The sequence below is a fragment of the Gracilinanus agilis genome, chromosome 5, assembly GCF_016433145.1.
Source record: "Gracilinanus agilis isolate LMUSP501 chromosome 5, AgileGrace, whole genome shotgun sequence".
In the NCBI taxonomy this organism is placed as follows: domain Eukaryota; kingdom Metazoa; phylum Chordata; class Mammalia; order Didelphimorphia; family Didelphidae; genus Gracilinanus; species Gracilinanus agilis.
Window position 1 is genome coordinate 272,518,820 of NC_058134.1, and position 17,343 is coordinate 272,536,162.

At 38.6% G+C, this 17,343-nt stretch overlaps 1 protein-coding gene across 1 annotated transcript in view; it reads left to right on the forward strand.

The window, feature by feature from the left end:
- The window catches only part of WIF1 (WNT inhibitory factor 1), a 123,883-nt gene that overhangs the window by 77,791 nt on the left and 28,749 nt on the right, over positions 1 to 17,343 (forward strand). The window contains exon 4 of the mRNA XM_044678782.1: positions 11,148 to 11,288. Coding sequence (XP_044534717.1) covers positions 11,148 to 11,288 — 141 coding nt within the window. The remainder of the gene's footprint in view (positions 1 to 11,147; positions 11,289 to 17,343) is intronic.

Here is a 17,343-nt window from a genome sequence, read left to right on the forward strand (position 1 = left end):
TCCCAATTTGTTGTTTCCCTTATGATTTTCACTACATTATTTTTGTTTGTACAAAAGCTTTTTAGTTTAATATAATCAAAACCACTTAATTTACATTTTGTAATTTTCTCTAACTCTTGCTTGGTTTTAAAATCTTTCCTTTCCCAGAGATCTGACAGGTATACTATTTTGTGTTCACTTAACTTATTTATAGTTTCCCTCTTTATATTCAAGTCATTCACCCATTCTGAATTTATCTTGGTGTAGGGTGTGAGATGTTGATCTAGACCTAATCTTTCCCATATTGTTTTCCAAATTTCCTAGCAGTTTTTGTCAAATAGTGGATTCATGTCCCAAAAGTTGGACTCTTTGGGTTTATCATACACTGTCTTGCTGACGTCATTAACCCCAAGTCTATTCCACTGATCCTCCCTTCTATCTCTTAGCCAGTACCATATTGTTTGGATGACTGCTGCTTTATAGTTTAATGTCTGATACAGCTAGGCCCCCTTCCTTCACATATTTTCATTATTTCCCTTGATATTCTTGATCTTTTGTTATTCCAAATGAACTTTGTTATAGTTTTTCCTAATTCAATAAAAAAGATTTTTTTGGTAGTTTGATAGGTATGGCGCTAAATAGGTAAATTAATTTGGGTAGAATTGTGATTTTTAATTATGTTACCTCGTCCTACCCATGAACAATTAATGGTTTTCCAATTGTTGAGATCCAGTTTTATTTGTTTGGAAAGTGTTTTGTAGTTGTTTTCATGTAATTGCTGTGTTTGTTTTGGTAGATAGATTCCTAAGTATTTTATATTGTCTAGGGTGATTTTAAATGGTATTTCTCTTTCTACTTCTTGCTGCACTAATGTGTTGGAGATGTATAGAAATGCTGATGATTTATGTGCATTTATTTTGTATCCTGCAACTTTGCTAAAGTTGTTGATTATTTCTATCAGCTTCTTAGTTGATTCTCTAGGATTTTTTAAGTAGATCATCATATCATCTGCAAAGAGTGATAGCTTAGTCTCCTCCTTGCCTATTTTGATACCTTCAATTTCTTTTTCTTCTCTAATTGCTATTTCTAGTGTTTCTAGTACTATGTTGAATAATAGAGGTGATAATGGGCATCCTTGTTTCACTCCTGATCTTATTGGGAAGGCTTCTAATTTATCCCCATTGCATATAATGCTTGTTGATGGTTTTAGGTATATACTGTTTATTATTTTTAGGAAGGGTCCTTCTATTCCTATACTTTTCAATGTTTTCAATAGGAATGGATGCTGTATTTTGTCAAAGGCTTTTTCAGCATCTATTGAGATAATCATGTGATTTTTGTTTGTTAGACTGTTGATATGGTCAATTATGTGGATGGTTTTCTTAAGGTTGAACCATCCTTGCACTCCTGGTATAAATCCCACCTGATCATGGTGGATGATCTTCTTAATTACTTGCTGGAGTCTCTTTGCTAGTATTCTATTTAAGATTTTTGCATCTATGTTCATTAGGGAGATTGGTCTGTAGTTTTCTTTCTCTGTTTTTGATCTCCCTGGCTTTGGAATCAGTACCATATTTGTGTCATAAAAGGAATTTGGTAGGACTCCTTCTTTGCTTATCATATCAAATAATTTGTACAGTATTGGGATTAGTTGCTCTTTGAATGTCTGATAGAATTCACTTGTGAATCCATCAGGCCCTGGCGATTTTTTCTTAGGGAGTTCTTTGATGGCTTGTTCAATTTCTATTTCTGATATGGGATTATTTAGGTATTCTATTTCTTCTGTTGTTAATCTAGGCAATTTATATGTTTGTAGATATTCATCCATATCTCCTAAACTGTTATATTTGTTGCCATATATTTGGGCAAAATAGTTTTTAATGATTGCCTTAATTTCCCCTTCCTTAGAGGTGAGGTCTCCCTTTTCATCTTTAATACTGTCAATTTGGTTTTCTTCTTTCCTTTTCCTTATTACATCGGCCAGTACTTTGTCTGTTTTATCTGTTTTTTCAAAATACCAGCTTCTAGTCTTATTTATTAATTCAATAGTTCTTTTACTTTTGATTTTATTAATTTCTGCCTTAGTTTTTAGTATTTCTAATTTAGTTTTCATCTGACAGTTTTTAATTTGTTCGCTTTCTAATTTTTTGAGTTGTATACCCAATTCATTAATCTCTGCCCTCCTTAATTTGCTAATTTATGCACTCAAGGATATAAATTTCCCCCTTAGAACTGCCTTGGCTGCATCCCACAGAGTTTGGTAGGATGTCTCATCATTGTCATTCTCTTCAATGAAATTGTTGATTGTATGATTTCTTCTTTGACAAATTGGTTTTGGAGAATCATATTGTTTAATTTCCAATTAGTTTTTGATTTACTTGTCCAGGTGCCCTTACTAATTATTATTTTTATTGCATTATGATCTGAGAATGTTACATTTATTATATCTGCTCTTTTGCATTTGTTTGCAATGATTCTATGTCCTATTACGTGGTCAATCTTTGTGAATGTACCATGTGCAGCTAAAAAGAAGGTATATTCCTTTTTGTCCCTATTTATTTTTCTCCACATATCAATTAGATCTAATTTTTCTAGGATTTCATTCACCTCTCTTACCTCTTTCTTATTTATTTTTTGATTTGATTTATCTAGATCTGAAAGAGGAATATTTAGATCTTCCACTATTATGGTTTTACTATCTATTTCCTTTTTGAGCTCTGCCAGTTTCTCCTTTATGAACTTGGATGCTATACCACTTGGTGCATATATATTGAGCAGTGTTATTTCCTCATTGTTTATACTGCCTTTAATCAGGATGTAATGACCTTCCCTGTCTTTTTTAATCATATCTATTTTTACTTTGGCTTTGTCAGAAATCATAATAGCCACCTCTGCCTTCTTTTTCTCATTTGACGCCCAAAAGATTTTGCTCAAGCCCTGGACCTTAAACTTGTGTATGTCTACCCACCTCATATGTGTTTCTTGTAAACAACATATGGTAGGATTTTGGTTTCTGATCCACTCTGCTTTTGCTTCCGTTTTATGAGCGAGTTCATCCCATTCACATTCAGAGTTACAATTATCAGTTGTGCATTCACTGACATTTTTGTATCCTCCCCTAAACCCACCCCTTCTTCTTACTCTATTTTTTTCCTTATCCCTTCCCTTGATTGACTTCCCTTTCTTCCCCCTCCCTTGTTATTCCCCTCTTTTTGTTTTTTAAAGGCCTAATGAATTCCCTCCCCCTTCTTCTTCCCTCCCTTTTTTGACTTCCCCACTCCCCTGCTCCCTTTGATTTGACCCTTCTGACTTTCTCAGTAGGGTTAGATAGAGTTTTTTATCTGAATGGATAATAAAGCTACTCTTCCCTCTCCAGGTTGATTACACTGCGAGTAAGGTTTGATTATTCCCTCTTAATACTCTCTTCCTCTCCTTCTTATAATAGTATTTATCTCCTCCCCTTCCCATGTCCACTTTGTGTGTAATAGAATATCCTATTTTTCTTATTTACTCAGATTTTTCTTGGTGTTCCCTATTATTCCCCCCTTCTTTCCCACCTCCTATGTCATCTTAGACCATTTAGTATCCTATCCTCTCCTTCTGGTTGAATTATTCTTCTGGTTGCTATAATAGTGAATATTATAATAGTGAATAGAGTTCACTAAAAAGAATTATACATAGCATTTCTCCACATAGTAATACAGATAATTAGATCTTATTTAAGCCCTTAAAGAGTCAAATTTAAAAAATTATAAGTTTTCTTTCTTTTCCCTCTGTTTCTTATTTACCTTTTCATGCTTCTCTTGATTTTTGTGGTTGGGTATCAAACTTTACATTTAGTCCTGGTCTCTTTTGTGCAAAAACTTGGAATTCTTTCATTTTGTTGAATGCCCATACTTTCCCCTGGAAGTATATAGTCAGTTTCGATGGGTAGTTGATCCGTGCTGAAGACCCATCTCTCTTGCCTTTCTGAATATTGTGTTCCAAGCCTTGTGGTCTTTTAGCGTGGAGGCTGCCAGATCCTGTGTGATCCGGATTGGTGCTCCTTGATATTTGAATTGTCTCTTTCTGGCTTCTTGTAAGATTTTTTTCTTTTACTTGAAAGCTCTTGAATTTGGCTATTATATTTCTGGGTGTTTACTTTTCTGTGTCCAGTGTAGAGGGTGTTTTATGGATCCTTTTCACTGTCTATATTGCCCTCTTGTTGTAGAACTTCAGGGCAATTTTGCTGAATAATTTCTTTAAGTATGGAGTCCAAGTTTCTATTAATTTCTGCCTTTTCAGGAAGACCAATGATTCTCAAATTATCTCTTCTCGGCCGGTTTTCTTGGTCTATCACTTTCTCATTAAGATATTTCATGTTTCCTTCTATTTTATCAGTCTTTTGACTTTGTTTTATTTGTTCTTGTTGTCTTGAGAGGTCATTGTGTTCTAATTTTTCTAGCCTTTAAGGACTGGTTTTCGGTTATAATCTTTTGGTTTTCCTTTTCAATCTGGTCATTTCTGGTGTTCAATTTGCTTATCAGTTCATTTGATTTCTGAGCCTCACTTTCTAATTGCAAAATTCTGCCTTTTAAGCTGTTATTTTCTTGCCAGATCTCTTCCATCTTCTTCAACATCTCATTTTTGAACTCTTCAATAGCTTGTGACCAGCTTTCATTTTTTTGGTAAGGTTTGGATATGATTACTTTTTTGTCCTCCTCTGTTGTCTGGATTTTCTGTGTAAAAGTTGTCGAGTGTTCCAGAGTTTTTCTTGATAATCTTTTTCTTCCTCTGGAGTTCTCGACTTGCCATTGTTAGCCCCGCCCCCTTTCAGCTTTGTCTTCACACTCAGGATCTGCCTGCGCTTTCTAAGCTCCCGGGGGCTCCAGTCTCCTTGACCTTGGATTTAGGCCTCCTGGTTGTCCCTGGTCTGCCCCTCTGCCTGAGGCTCCTTCAGCAGTCTCAGGGGCTGCTTCCACAGCCACGCTCCCGTCTGCTCCGGGTCCTCACTGGAGGTCCAAGCCTGGGCTGGAGATCTTTATTCAAGCCTAGGGCACTGCCTTCACCTGCACAGACGCTAGGGAAAGTCTCTGAGTTTGAGATCTTTATTCTCACTTAGGGCACTGTCTTCACCCACGCAGAAGCTAGGGAAAGTCCGTGGGCTGGAGATCTTTAATTGCACCTGGGGCAATGCCTTCACCTGGGCAGATGCTTGGGAAAAGTCCCTGGGTTAGAGATCTTTGTCCCGGCCCGAGGCAGTGCCTTCACCGGCGCAGACACTCGGGAAAGTCCCTGGGCCCCCTCCCTTCCCCCGCCACTTGGGGTCCCTCTTCTTGCAGCACACAGGTACAAGCCCTGGGGCTGCTAGTGATTTACTGGTTGCCCCAGTCCTGTTTTCACTCTTGTGCCTTGGCCTTGGCGTTGTGCAAGGTGTGTGGTGTGGGGATGGGGGAGGGGCTTCTTCCTCTCACGATTTAGTGAGAGCTGTTTCACCCCTTTATAGCGTGGAAATGCCCCGATTCTACGTACCTTCAATGCTGCGCCCTGTTGTAGGGTTCCTTCGTTCGTCTGGGCTCATTTTTATTTCCCCTTGAGGAGTCCTATATGCTTCGGTTAGGAGAGATCGAGCAGCTGCTCCTTACTCTGCCGCCATCTTAACCGGAAGTCTAAACTTTTTTTTAAATATAAAGATATTTAATTTTTACTAATTATATGTAATAACAAATTTCCATATAATACATCATTTTATTTTTAAAGGAAGGCAGAGTTCCATCAGGACAAATTCCATTTCTGGATCCTGTTGCTGTTTCTTTTTTTCCTCTCGCTTTCATTTAACCAGTTATTTATACTCCTCAAGTCTCAAAGATTCAGGGAAACCAAAATAACCTGGTATTCTGGGAACTACCCTTTGATGAAAACTGACAATCCCAAAGTCCCAAGATGGTCTTTGAATTGCAAAATACATTGGGAAAGTCTTGGGACTGGCTTGCAGACAGTGCTTTATAGAAAAGCACAGCCTGGTTTCTAGCCCATTTCTTTTTATAAATGTAAGCAAAGAGTTTTATGGCAACCCTAAAGGAAAAGGACTTGTCTTCATTTGAGGTCATTCACCTGATCTAGCAGTGATGAGTCAGGCAGATTGGAATTCTTAAAGGGATTAATTTTGAGTTAAAAGATCTGTGTTCAAACAGGAGTCCAGCAACTTATTACTTTTGTGACTTCGATAAAGTCACTTACTCTCTCACTCAGTTTCTTCATCTGAAAAATGGAGTAGGGGATGGATAATATCTTAAGTCCCTTCCTAATCAATATTTGTGATCTTATAGTATGTTTTTTCTGGAAAATGTCTCTAGGAGATCTCATTTTTGGAAATGGGTCAGTTTTCTCTCAACAAATTGAATGTTTCATATTTTCAGAGCTGGAAAGAGGAAAGGGACCTTAGAGATACTCTAACTCCACCTCTGCATTTTACCTAGGAAACTAAATTGGGGTGGAGGAGGGTGGCTTGAACACAGTTTCTCTGTCTCAAAATCCAGTGTTCTATCCATCATATTTTGTGGTTGGGACTTATAAGAAGATTTTGGAGACTTAAATGGCTAGTTTCTATCATCGGATGCAACATTCTTCTATTTCCACTACCTACTGGGGGAAATTCCCATAGGAGGTGGAACTCTGAAAGGGCAGCTGGAAAGATGCTTCCCATTTAGCTTTTCTAACTCTTGATTGGCAACTTCCCCTTGAGAACCTACTTTGGCTTAGTGGGTTTCAGGACAATCATTTTTGCTCCTACTTGGGAAAAGGTCAGGGTCCCTTAGGTTCAAGAGGAAGCTAGGATAAATATCACATAGACTTCTCTTCCTGATCACCTCCTGACCTGCTTCCATTTGAGTCATCATCTCCCTTTATACACCTCCCCTTCCCACTAGTGGAAATTTAGACTCTGCCTTTAGGCTCTCACAGGTAAATTTTTGCCTTATTGTATTTTGCTGGTACTGGCTTTCATGATACTTCTTGACCATCTCCATAACACATTGCCTCCTTAATCCTTTTACAGATTCCCTTCATGTGATGTCTTCCCCTATTAGAATGTAAGCTTTTTGAGGCCAGGGGTTGCTTGCTTGTATTTGAATCCCTAATACTTATTTAGCAGAGTGCCTGGCACATAGTGAGCACTCAATAATTTCTCTTCTCTCTTCTTTCCTCCCTCTCCCTTTCTGTCTCTCTGTCTTTCTCTGTCTCTCTGTCTCTCTGTCTCTGTCTGTCTGTCTGTCTCTGTCATTCTGAGTCTGTCTCTGTTTCTCTGTCTCTGTTTTTCTCTGCCTCTCTGTCACTTTGTCACTCTGTCTCTGTCTGTCTCTGACTCTGTTTCTGTATCTCTGTCACTCTGTCTCTGTTTCTGTCTCTGTTTCTCTGTCTCTGTTTCTCTCTGTCACTCTGTCTCTGTGTCTCTCTGTGTCTCTCTGTCTCTGTCTCTCTGTGTCTCTCTCCTCTTTGAGCTCCCTCAAAACTATAGCCGTGACTACCACATGAAGCTATGAATCTTTTTGAAAGATGTAATTGTAAGCATGTCTATAGTATAGGAAAGCATTTATAAAGCATTACAATATACCAACCATTGTGTTAAGCATCGAGAAGTCAAAGAAAGGACAAAACACTTGCTGCCTTCAAGGAGCTCACAATCTAATGAGACAACACTGATGCAGAACAAGATATATACAGGGTGAAAGCCATCTCAGAATGGAGAGCACCCAGAGATACTTCCAGCATGATGCCTTGCACATTGGAATAGAGAACTCTTGGGCAAGGCAATCGCCTCTGCCAGTGAAGATTGGCACCTGTTCCAAAACTTAAGTCCTAGAGTTTCCTGGCATGCTATAGAGTTAATTGACTTGCTCAGAGTTACTGATGATATATGGCCAAGGTGGGACTTGCACTTAGGTTTTCCAGACTCTTAAGCCAACTCTCTAACTACTATTGGCTTGCTGCCTTGAACAAATGAATTGTTTAATAAATATATCTTGGAGTTGGAGAAGAAAGAAATCTGGATTTAATTAGAGGGTATTGTTGAGTCGTTTCAATCATGTACAACTCTTTGTGACCCCAGTTTTCATGGAAGAGATGCTAGAGCCATTTCCTTCTCCAGCTCATTTTAAAGGTGAAGAAACTGAGACAAACAGGTAGAGTGACTTGCCCAAGGCCACACACTTCATGAGTGTGTAAAATCAGATTTGAACTCGTGAAGATGTCTATCTGACTCCAGGAGTGGCATTCTATCTACTGCACCACCTTAGTTCAAATGCAGGCTCTTTATTGTGTCAGAATAATCTAGACTTCTGAGGCATCTCACTAGGGCAGCACTGTTGAATCTTTTCAAGATTGTGTGCCCAAACTGCAACTTCAAGTTGCCTGAGAGCCCCTCCACATTACCCCAAACAATTGAAGGAGGAAGTGCTCACATTGGGCAGCTGAACAGAGGGGTGAGGCAGCAAAAAATGTGGAGAGGGGGGAACAGAGCAGCCACCTTGGTGCTACTGGGGCACACATGCCACACCTTTGCCAACACGGCTCTAGGGCACTGAGAGATCATATGTCCAGAATGTGTCAAATGTAGGACTTGAACTCAGGTCTTCTTGGCTTTGAGGTCAACTCTCTACCCACTATGCTAGTGGTATAAGATTCAAATAGAAATAGGCCAATAATCAACAGCACACAAGGATCCCTGCAGGGGATGATTTTTGTTGACTTTAAAAAAATCACATATTAATATTATCTATGTTCTGTTATCAAGGCACCTAGCTGGCACAGTGGATAGAATACTGGGCTTGGAATCAGGAAGACTCATCTTTTTAAATTCAAATTCAGCCTCAGACACTTACTAGCTGTGTGACCCTGGGCAAGTCACTAACTCTGTCTCAATTCTCCATCTGTAAAACGAGCTGGAGAAGGCAAACTACTCTAATACCTTGCCATGAAAACCCCAAATGGGGTCATGAATAGTCAGCAAACAAATGAAGCAGCCAAGCAACAAGTGTTCTATTGGATTTTCAATTATTAAAAAAAAAACATTTCTTGATTATATTTTGGTTTAGTTGGTCAACACTCTTAGGGCTCAGGGCAGTGGGTTTGACTCCCCTATATTGTGCCATGTAGCCTCCATATAAAAACTCCTCTCCTTCTGACTTCCCTTCCTCCCTTCATAGTGTTTTGTAGGCAATCTTCCCACCTGCGATGGTTGCCACCCACTCCATAAAATATTTGTGGAGCTAAGATGAATTCCCCTGATGCCTTCAGTGAACACATGTGAAGGTCTTTGAGATGTCTCAGGAATTCTTTCATTACCATGATAGCAACAGAGGGATGGGCTCATTCATGGAAGATTGGCCACTCAATCAGGAAGACTTGCCCCATCAATGGATGTTAAATGGCGACACAACTTGGGTTTTTGCACTCTTCTTCCTCCTTTCTGAATATGTAACATATGGCTTGGTACTTAGACACCTCTCCCAGGAGTCCCCAATAGAAATTCCAAAGGAGAGCTATCTGAGACTCTAGACTTGCTACAATAGTTGTTGGGGGTTTTTTTTTTTAACTCTTACCTTCAGTCTTTGAGTCAATACTAAGTATTAGTTCCAAGGCAGAGTAAGGTCAGGAAACTGGGTTAAAAGTGACTTGCCCAGGGTCACAGAGCTAAGAAGTGTCTGAAGTCAAATTTGAACCCAGGACCTCCCGCTTCTAGGTCTGGCTCACAATACACTGAGCCATCTGGCCACCCCACTATAATAGTTTTTGTTTCTAAGGTTAACCAGACCAAGAAAGGGAACTATTCTCCACTCATGAATTCTGTGCCCTGTTGTCATTCTGCTGGCCATTTCCTCCTCATATTTAAATCTCAAGTCACTACTACTGTACATCTCTCTACTGAGTGCTGATCAACCAGACTAACGTTTAATTAGAAAATATTTTTAAATAATTTAAAATACAATAGAACATAGAAAAAAATTAATATGTGATTTTCTAAGTCAATATGCTGCCTATACGGTTTATTGGCCTATTTCTATTTGAGTCTGACACCACTGGTATAGTAGGTAAAGAATCTGCCACAAATTCAAGCATGAAGTTGCAAAGGATTGTTTTCTTTGTGATTATGCTTGCATTATTGATTTTCTGAACGAAATCAGCCCAGCCCATTATGACATTAATACAAATTCCAAATAGGCAGCCCCCAAAATGAATGGGATTGAAATGTCATAGCAGCATTTCTTCCTTTCTTTTTCTTTCTTTCTTTCTTTCTTTCTTTCTTTCTTTCTTTCTTTCTTTCTTTCTTTCTTTCCCTCAGAATTTGGCAAATTTTATTTAATTAATTAAGAATATTTTTACGTGGTTGCAAGATTCATGTTCTTTCCCTCCCATAGCCAATGCACAATTCCACTGGGTTTTTTTTACATGTGTCATTGATCAAGACCTATTTCCATATTATTGATATTTGCACTAGGGTAATTGTTTAAAGCAGTGGTTCCTAACCTTTTTTGACCTACTGCCCCCTTTCCAGAAAAAAAACATTACTTAGCGCCCCCTGGAAATTATGAAACAATTTATTGAACTCAGAATTGAATGTAATACAAAAAAAGTGTGGCCATCACCACTTTCCTGGATTTCTACAGCACCCACCAGGGGGCGGTAGCACCCACTTTGGGAATCACTGGTTTAGAGTCTACATCCCCAAACATATCCCATCAACCCATGTTATCAGGCAATTGTTTTTCTTCTGTGTTTCTGCTCCCACAGTTCTTTCTCTAGATGTGGATAGTGTTCTTTCTCCTAAGTCCCTCAGAATTATCCTGGATCATTGCATTGCTGCTAGTAGAAAAGTCCATTACATTCAATTGTAACACAGTGTATCCATCTCTGTGTACAATGTTCTCCTCGTTCTACTCCTTTCATTCTGCATCAATTCCTGGAGGTTGTTCCAGTTGACACGGAATTCCTCCAGTTCATTATTCCTTTGAGCACAATAGTACTCCATCACCAGCATATACCACAATTTGTTCAGCCATTCCCCATTTGAAAGGCTCATGGCAGCATTTCTTGCTTTAGTCTGTTATCTCCCAAATCAAGATTTCCAGAGAACTAGAATCGGACTCATTTTTTGTGTGTGTTGTCATAATTTTTCTTGGTTTTTCTTTTAGTTGTTCAAGTGGGATTCCCGTGTCTTGGAAAACAAGATGGAGTGGCAGCATTTGAAGTGACAGTGATCGTAATGAATTCTGAAGGCAATATCATCCTCCAAACTCCTCAGAATGCCATCTTCTTTAAAACATGCCAACAAGGTAATCACTAATGGGTCTCTGCAGATAATCTAGATTAAAGAGAATTTGTACATATTCTAATTTTATTTCTAGGATGATCTATGCTAGCTAAAAAGTGCTAGGATATTGGAAGCAGTCTTTATTGTAGGTAGAGTCCTGACCTAGAATCAAGAAATTGTTGTAGTTTGGTCACTTTCAACTCTTCAGGATCTCATAGGCCATCCTGTCCATGAGGTTTTGGGGCAAAGATCCTAGAGTGGTTTGCCATTTCCTTCTCCAGTGGGTTAAGGCAAATAGAGGTTAAGTGACTTTGTCTAGAGTCACATAGCTGGTAAGTGTCTGAGTTCAGATTTGAACTCAGATCTTCCTGGCTCCAGACCCAGTGCTTTCCCCACTGATCCACCTAGCTGCCTTGGAATCATGAAGATCTAAGTTCAAATTTTACTTCTGATTACACATGGCATTCTGGACAGTTATGTAACCCCAAGACTAGTTCCAGTTAGTCTAGACAGGCAAGATTTATTTTTAGTTTTTCTTTCTTTTTTTTTTTTAAATAACATTGAAATCTCTCTACTGCCCAATGAACACAAGCATTTCCTATTATGTTGGAGGATCAGGAGTTCTATCTCCAGATGAAGAAACAAAAAGATAAATTCCTTTCTCAAAGATCTAGAATCAGAAGAGCTATTCCAATGCCCCCATTTTGTAGATGAGAAGAGTGGGTCATAGAAGTTTTTAGTGACATGTCTAGGGTCTCACAGCTAGTAAATATCTGAGGCCAAATTTGAATTCGGGAAGATGAGTCTTGTTGACTCCAAGCCTGGCACTTGCACCCCTACACCATCTAGTTCCCTTTATATGTATACATATGTATAAATATGTGGCTATGATATGTGTGTATATATGTATAAATAAATGCATACATATATACCTGCATTTCAACATAACTGGTTTCCGTTGTATTGCTGAACATTTTACTTTATGCATTCAAAACATTCTTTTGAGGGATCAGTCCATAAGCCTCACCAGATCATGACCAAAAGATTCCATTACATAAAAAAGGTTAAGAATTTCTCCTTTGGAGCCTACCCAGAGGAGGGCCTCCTTGATAAGCCTTTCTTCTGCTTTTCATTCCATTATTGTCATTGGAGAAATTAAAGGTTAAGGGGGGAAAATGTCCAGCATATGCACACTGAATAAAGGTTGCTCTGGAATGGCATTTCATGGGCCAAGATATTTAGAGCTTGAAGGAACCTGAGACAATACCTAGTCCAAACCTGGATTTTTGCAGATGGAAAAGCAGAGGTCCATAGAGATCAAGTGACTTGCCCAAGTCATAAATCCAGTAAGTGGCAGAATTAACATTGGAACTGAAATTCCCTAACTTCAGATCCAGTACTTTTGCCATGGAATCAGTGTTTATTATTCTAATGATTTTTAATGAAGTTTTAACTTTGGTTTAGCTTTTGCAATTTGGATTGAGACCTTACTTTTCTGGGTTTAAGGATTTCAATTCTTATTTGGAAAGAAGTTGATAGTTCCAAAACTAAAAACAATTTAATAGGACAGAACCAAATTTTTAAAATTTCAAATAATTAATTAATTAATTTGGAGACTATTTTTCCATGGTTACATGATTCCTGTTCTCTCCCTCCCCTCTTTCTTCCCCCCTCCTGGAGTGGACAAGCAATTCTACTGGGTTATACATGTTTTATCACTCAAAACCTATTTTCATATTATTCATTCGAAAACCCCAAATCATATACCTATATAAATAAGTGATAAATTATATGTTTTCGCCTGAATTTCTACTTCCACAGTTCTTTTTCTATATCATTCTTTCTCATAAGTCCCTTGGGATTGTCCTGGATCATTGCATTGCTTTTAGTAGCAAAGTCTATCACATTTGATCATCTCAAAAGGTTTCAGTTACTGTTTACAAAGTTCTCCTGCTTCTGCTCATTTCACTCCACATCAGTTCATGGAGATCTTTCTAGAACTGATTTTTTAATGGAAAATTCCAAAAAGATGTTTTAAACTGATTAAAAACATGATATTTTGTGTCTTTTCATTGGTTTCTCTTTTCCAATTGCTTTCTGACATCTCAAAGATCCATAGTACAGAAGATACAGAGAAATCTGTTTTCCCCCTTTGAGGACAGCAGTCTAGTTATATATAAGCTTATGATCTTCTATTATTGATCATGAATAAAACCAGCACAGCTAGGTAGGAAAGAGAGCCAGGTCTAGAAAGGAGAGATCCTGGGTTCAAATTTGACCTCTCACACTTCCTAATTGTGTGACTCTAGGCTGGTCACTTAATCCCAGTTGCCTAGCCTTGACTATTCTCTTGGAACCAATACTTAGTATCAATTCTAAGACAGAAGATAAGAGTTGTTGGTTCTTTTTAAATCATGAATAAAGCCTCTTGAAATACTAAGAAGTAGATATTCTATGTTGGTTCCGAGTTAAGATGGCGGCAGAGTAAAAAGCAGCTCTTAACCTCTCCTGACCAAAACACACAAGACTCCTCAAGGGGACATAAAAACAAGTCCAGACGAACAGAGGAACCCCACAACAGGGTGCAGCGTGGAAGGTACATGGAATTGGGACATTTCCATGCTATAAAGGGGTGAAACAGCTCTCACTAAATCGCGGGCTGAGCAACCACTCCCCCCACCCCCTCCACACACACCACCTATAGCGCCAAAGCCAGCTAAAAAGAAATAGAGCAAGTTTGGGGGACCCATCAAGTCATTGGCAGCTCCAGGGCCTCTTCCTGAGAGCAGCAAGATTTAGGTCCCCAAAAAGCTAAAGAACGAGCACAAACTCTGAGTGCGGACACGGAGCGCAGGCTCAGGTGGAGGCGCGGGTGGAGGCAGACACAGCCACGAGCTAAGGCTCTGAAACCCTGAGTGGGGAACCAGTGCAGACAGGTATACGACTGTGGAAGCAGCGCCCTGAGACTTGTAAAGAAACCTCCGGCAGAGGATCAAGCAAGGGGGTGCACCAGGGGGCTTGACCTTGGAAAAAACCAGACCTCAGACCTCAGACCTCAGGAGCCAAAAGACTGCAGACAGTCTCTGAGCGCGAGGATGAAGCTGAGAAGCTGCTGGGCTAATGATGGCTACCCAGACTCAGGAAGTTCAGAAGAGAAAGATTAACAACAAGAAAAAGAAGTCTTTAACATTCGACAACTTTTACACAGAGAAAATCCAGACAACCGAGCAAGCAGAGGAGGAGAACAAACAAGCATCCGGACCCTCCTCAAATAAGGAAAATGGGTCACAAGCTATGGAAGAGTTCAAAACTGAGATTTTGAGAAAGATGGAAGAGATCTGGCAAGAAAATAACAGTTTAAAAGGTAGAATCTTGCAATTGGAAAGTGAGGCTCAGAAATCAAAAGAACTGATAAGCAAAGTGAACACCAGAAATGACCAGATTGAAAAGGAAAACCAAAAGATCATAGCTGAAAACCAGTCCCTAAAGGCTAGAATTGAGCAATTAGAAGCTAATGATCTCTCAAGACAACAAGAACAAATAAAACAAAGTCAAAAGACTGAAAAAATAGAAGGAAACATGAAATATCTCAATGAGAAAGTGACAGACCAAGAAAACCGGTATAGAAGAGACAATGAGAATCATTGGTCTTCCAGAAAAACCAGAAATTAATGGAAACCTGGACTCCATACTGAAAGAAATCATTCACCAAAATTGCCCTGAAGTTCTACAACAAGAGGGCAATATAGACAGTGAAAGGATCCATAGATCACCCTCGATATTCGATACGGATAAGAAAACACGCAGGAATATAATTGCCAAATTCAAGAGCTTCCAAGTAAAAGAAAAAAATCTTACAAGAAGCCAGAAAGAGACAATTCAAATATCAAGGAGCACCAATCAGGATCACACAGGATCTGGCAGCCTCCACGCTAAAAGACCGCAAGTCTTGGAATACAATATTCAGAAAGGCAAGAGAGCTGGGCCTGCAACCACGGATCAACTACCCATCAAAATTGACTATATATTTCCAGGGGAAAGTATGGGCATTCAACAAAATTGAAGAATTCCAAGTATTTGCACAGAAAAGACCAGGGCTAAATGTAAAGTTTGATATCCAACCACAAAAATCAAGAGAAACATGAAAAGGCAAATAAGAAACAGAGGGGAAAGAAAGAAAACTTATAATTTTTAAATTTGCCTTTTTAAGGGCCTCAGTGAGATCTAATTATCTGTATTCCTATGTAGATAAATGCTATCTATAATTCTCTGTAGTGAATTCTATTCACTATTATAGTATTCACTATTATAGTAATCAGAAGAATAATTCACAAGGTGAGGGTGGAACACTAAATAATCTAAGATGACATGGGGGATGGGAAAGAGGGGGTGAATACTAGGGAACACCAAGAGAAACTTGAGTGAATAAGAAAAATAGGATATTCTATTACACACAAAGAGGGCATGGAAAGGAGAGGGGACAAATACTATTATAAGAAGGAGAGGAAGAGAGCATTAAGAGGTAATAATCAAACCTTACTCTCAGTGTAATCAACCCGGAGAGGGAAGAGTAGCTATACTATCCATTGGGACATAAAACTCTTATCTAACCCTTCTGAGAAAGTCAGAAGGGATAAACCAAGGAGAGCAGGGGAGTAGGGAGGTCAAAAAAAGGGAGGGGAGAAGAAGGGGGAGGGAATTCATAAGGCCTTTAAAAACAAAAAGAGGGGGAAAAATAAGGGAGGGGGTAGAAAGGGAAGTTAATCAAGGGAGGGGATAAGGGATAGCGGCTCAATAGCAAACCACTGGTTTGAGAGGAAATAGTATAAGAAAAAGGGATAGGAATAGGGGAGGATACGAAAATGTCAGCAAATGCACAACTGATGATTATAACTCTGAATGTGAATGGGATGAACTCACTCATAAAATGGAAGCAAATAGCAGAGTGGATTAGAAACCAAAATCCTACCATATGTTGTCTACAAGAAACACATATGAGGCGGATATACATACACAAGTTTAAGGTCCAGGGCTTGAGCAAAATCTTTTGGGCGTCAAATGAGAAAAAAGAAGGCAGGAGTGGCTATTATGATTTCTGACAAAGCCAAAGTAAAAATAGATATGATTAAAAAAGACAGGGAAGGTCATTATATCCTGATTAAAGGCAGTATAAACAATGAGGAAATAACACTGCTCAATATGTATGCACCAAGTGGCATAGCATCCAAATTCATAAAGGAGAAACTGGCAGAGCTCAAGAAGGAAATAGATAGTAAAACCATACTAGTGGGAGATCTAAATATTCCTCTTTCAGATCTAGATAAATCAAAGCGAAAAATAAATAAGAGGTAAGAGAGGTGAATGAAGTCCTAGAAAAATTAGATTTAATTGATATGTGGAGAAAAATAAATAGGGACAAAAAGGAATACACCTTCTTTTCAGCTGCACATGGTACATTCACAAAGATTGACCATGTTATAGGGCATAGAATCATTACAAACAAATGCAAAAGACCAGAAATAATAAATGTAACCTTCTCAAATCATAATGCAATAAAAATAATAATTAGTAAGGGCACCTGGACAGGCAAATCAAAAACTAATTGGAAATTAAATAATATGATTCTCCAAAATCAATTTGTCAAAGAAGAAATCATACAATCAACAATTTCATTGAAGAGAATGACAATGATGAGACATCCTACCAAACTCTGTGGGATGCAGCCAAGGCAGTTCTAAGGGGGAAATTTATATCCTTGAGTGCATATATTAACAAATTAAGGAGGGCAGAGATTAATGAATTGGGCATGCAACTCAAAAAATTAGAAAGCAAGCAAATTAAAAATCCCCAGATGAAAACTAAATTAGAAATACTAAAAACCAAGGGAGAAATTAATAAAATTGAAAGTAAAAGAACTATTGAATTAATAAATAAGACTAGAAACTGGTACTTTGAAAAAACAGATGAAATATACAAAGTACTGGTCAATCTAATAAAAAAAAAGGAAAGAAGAAAACCAAATCGGTAGTATCAAAGATGAAAAGGGAGACCTCACCTCTAATGAAGAGGAAATTAAG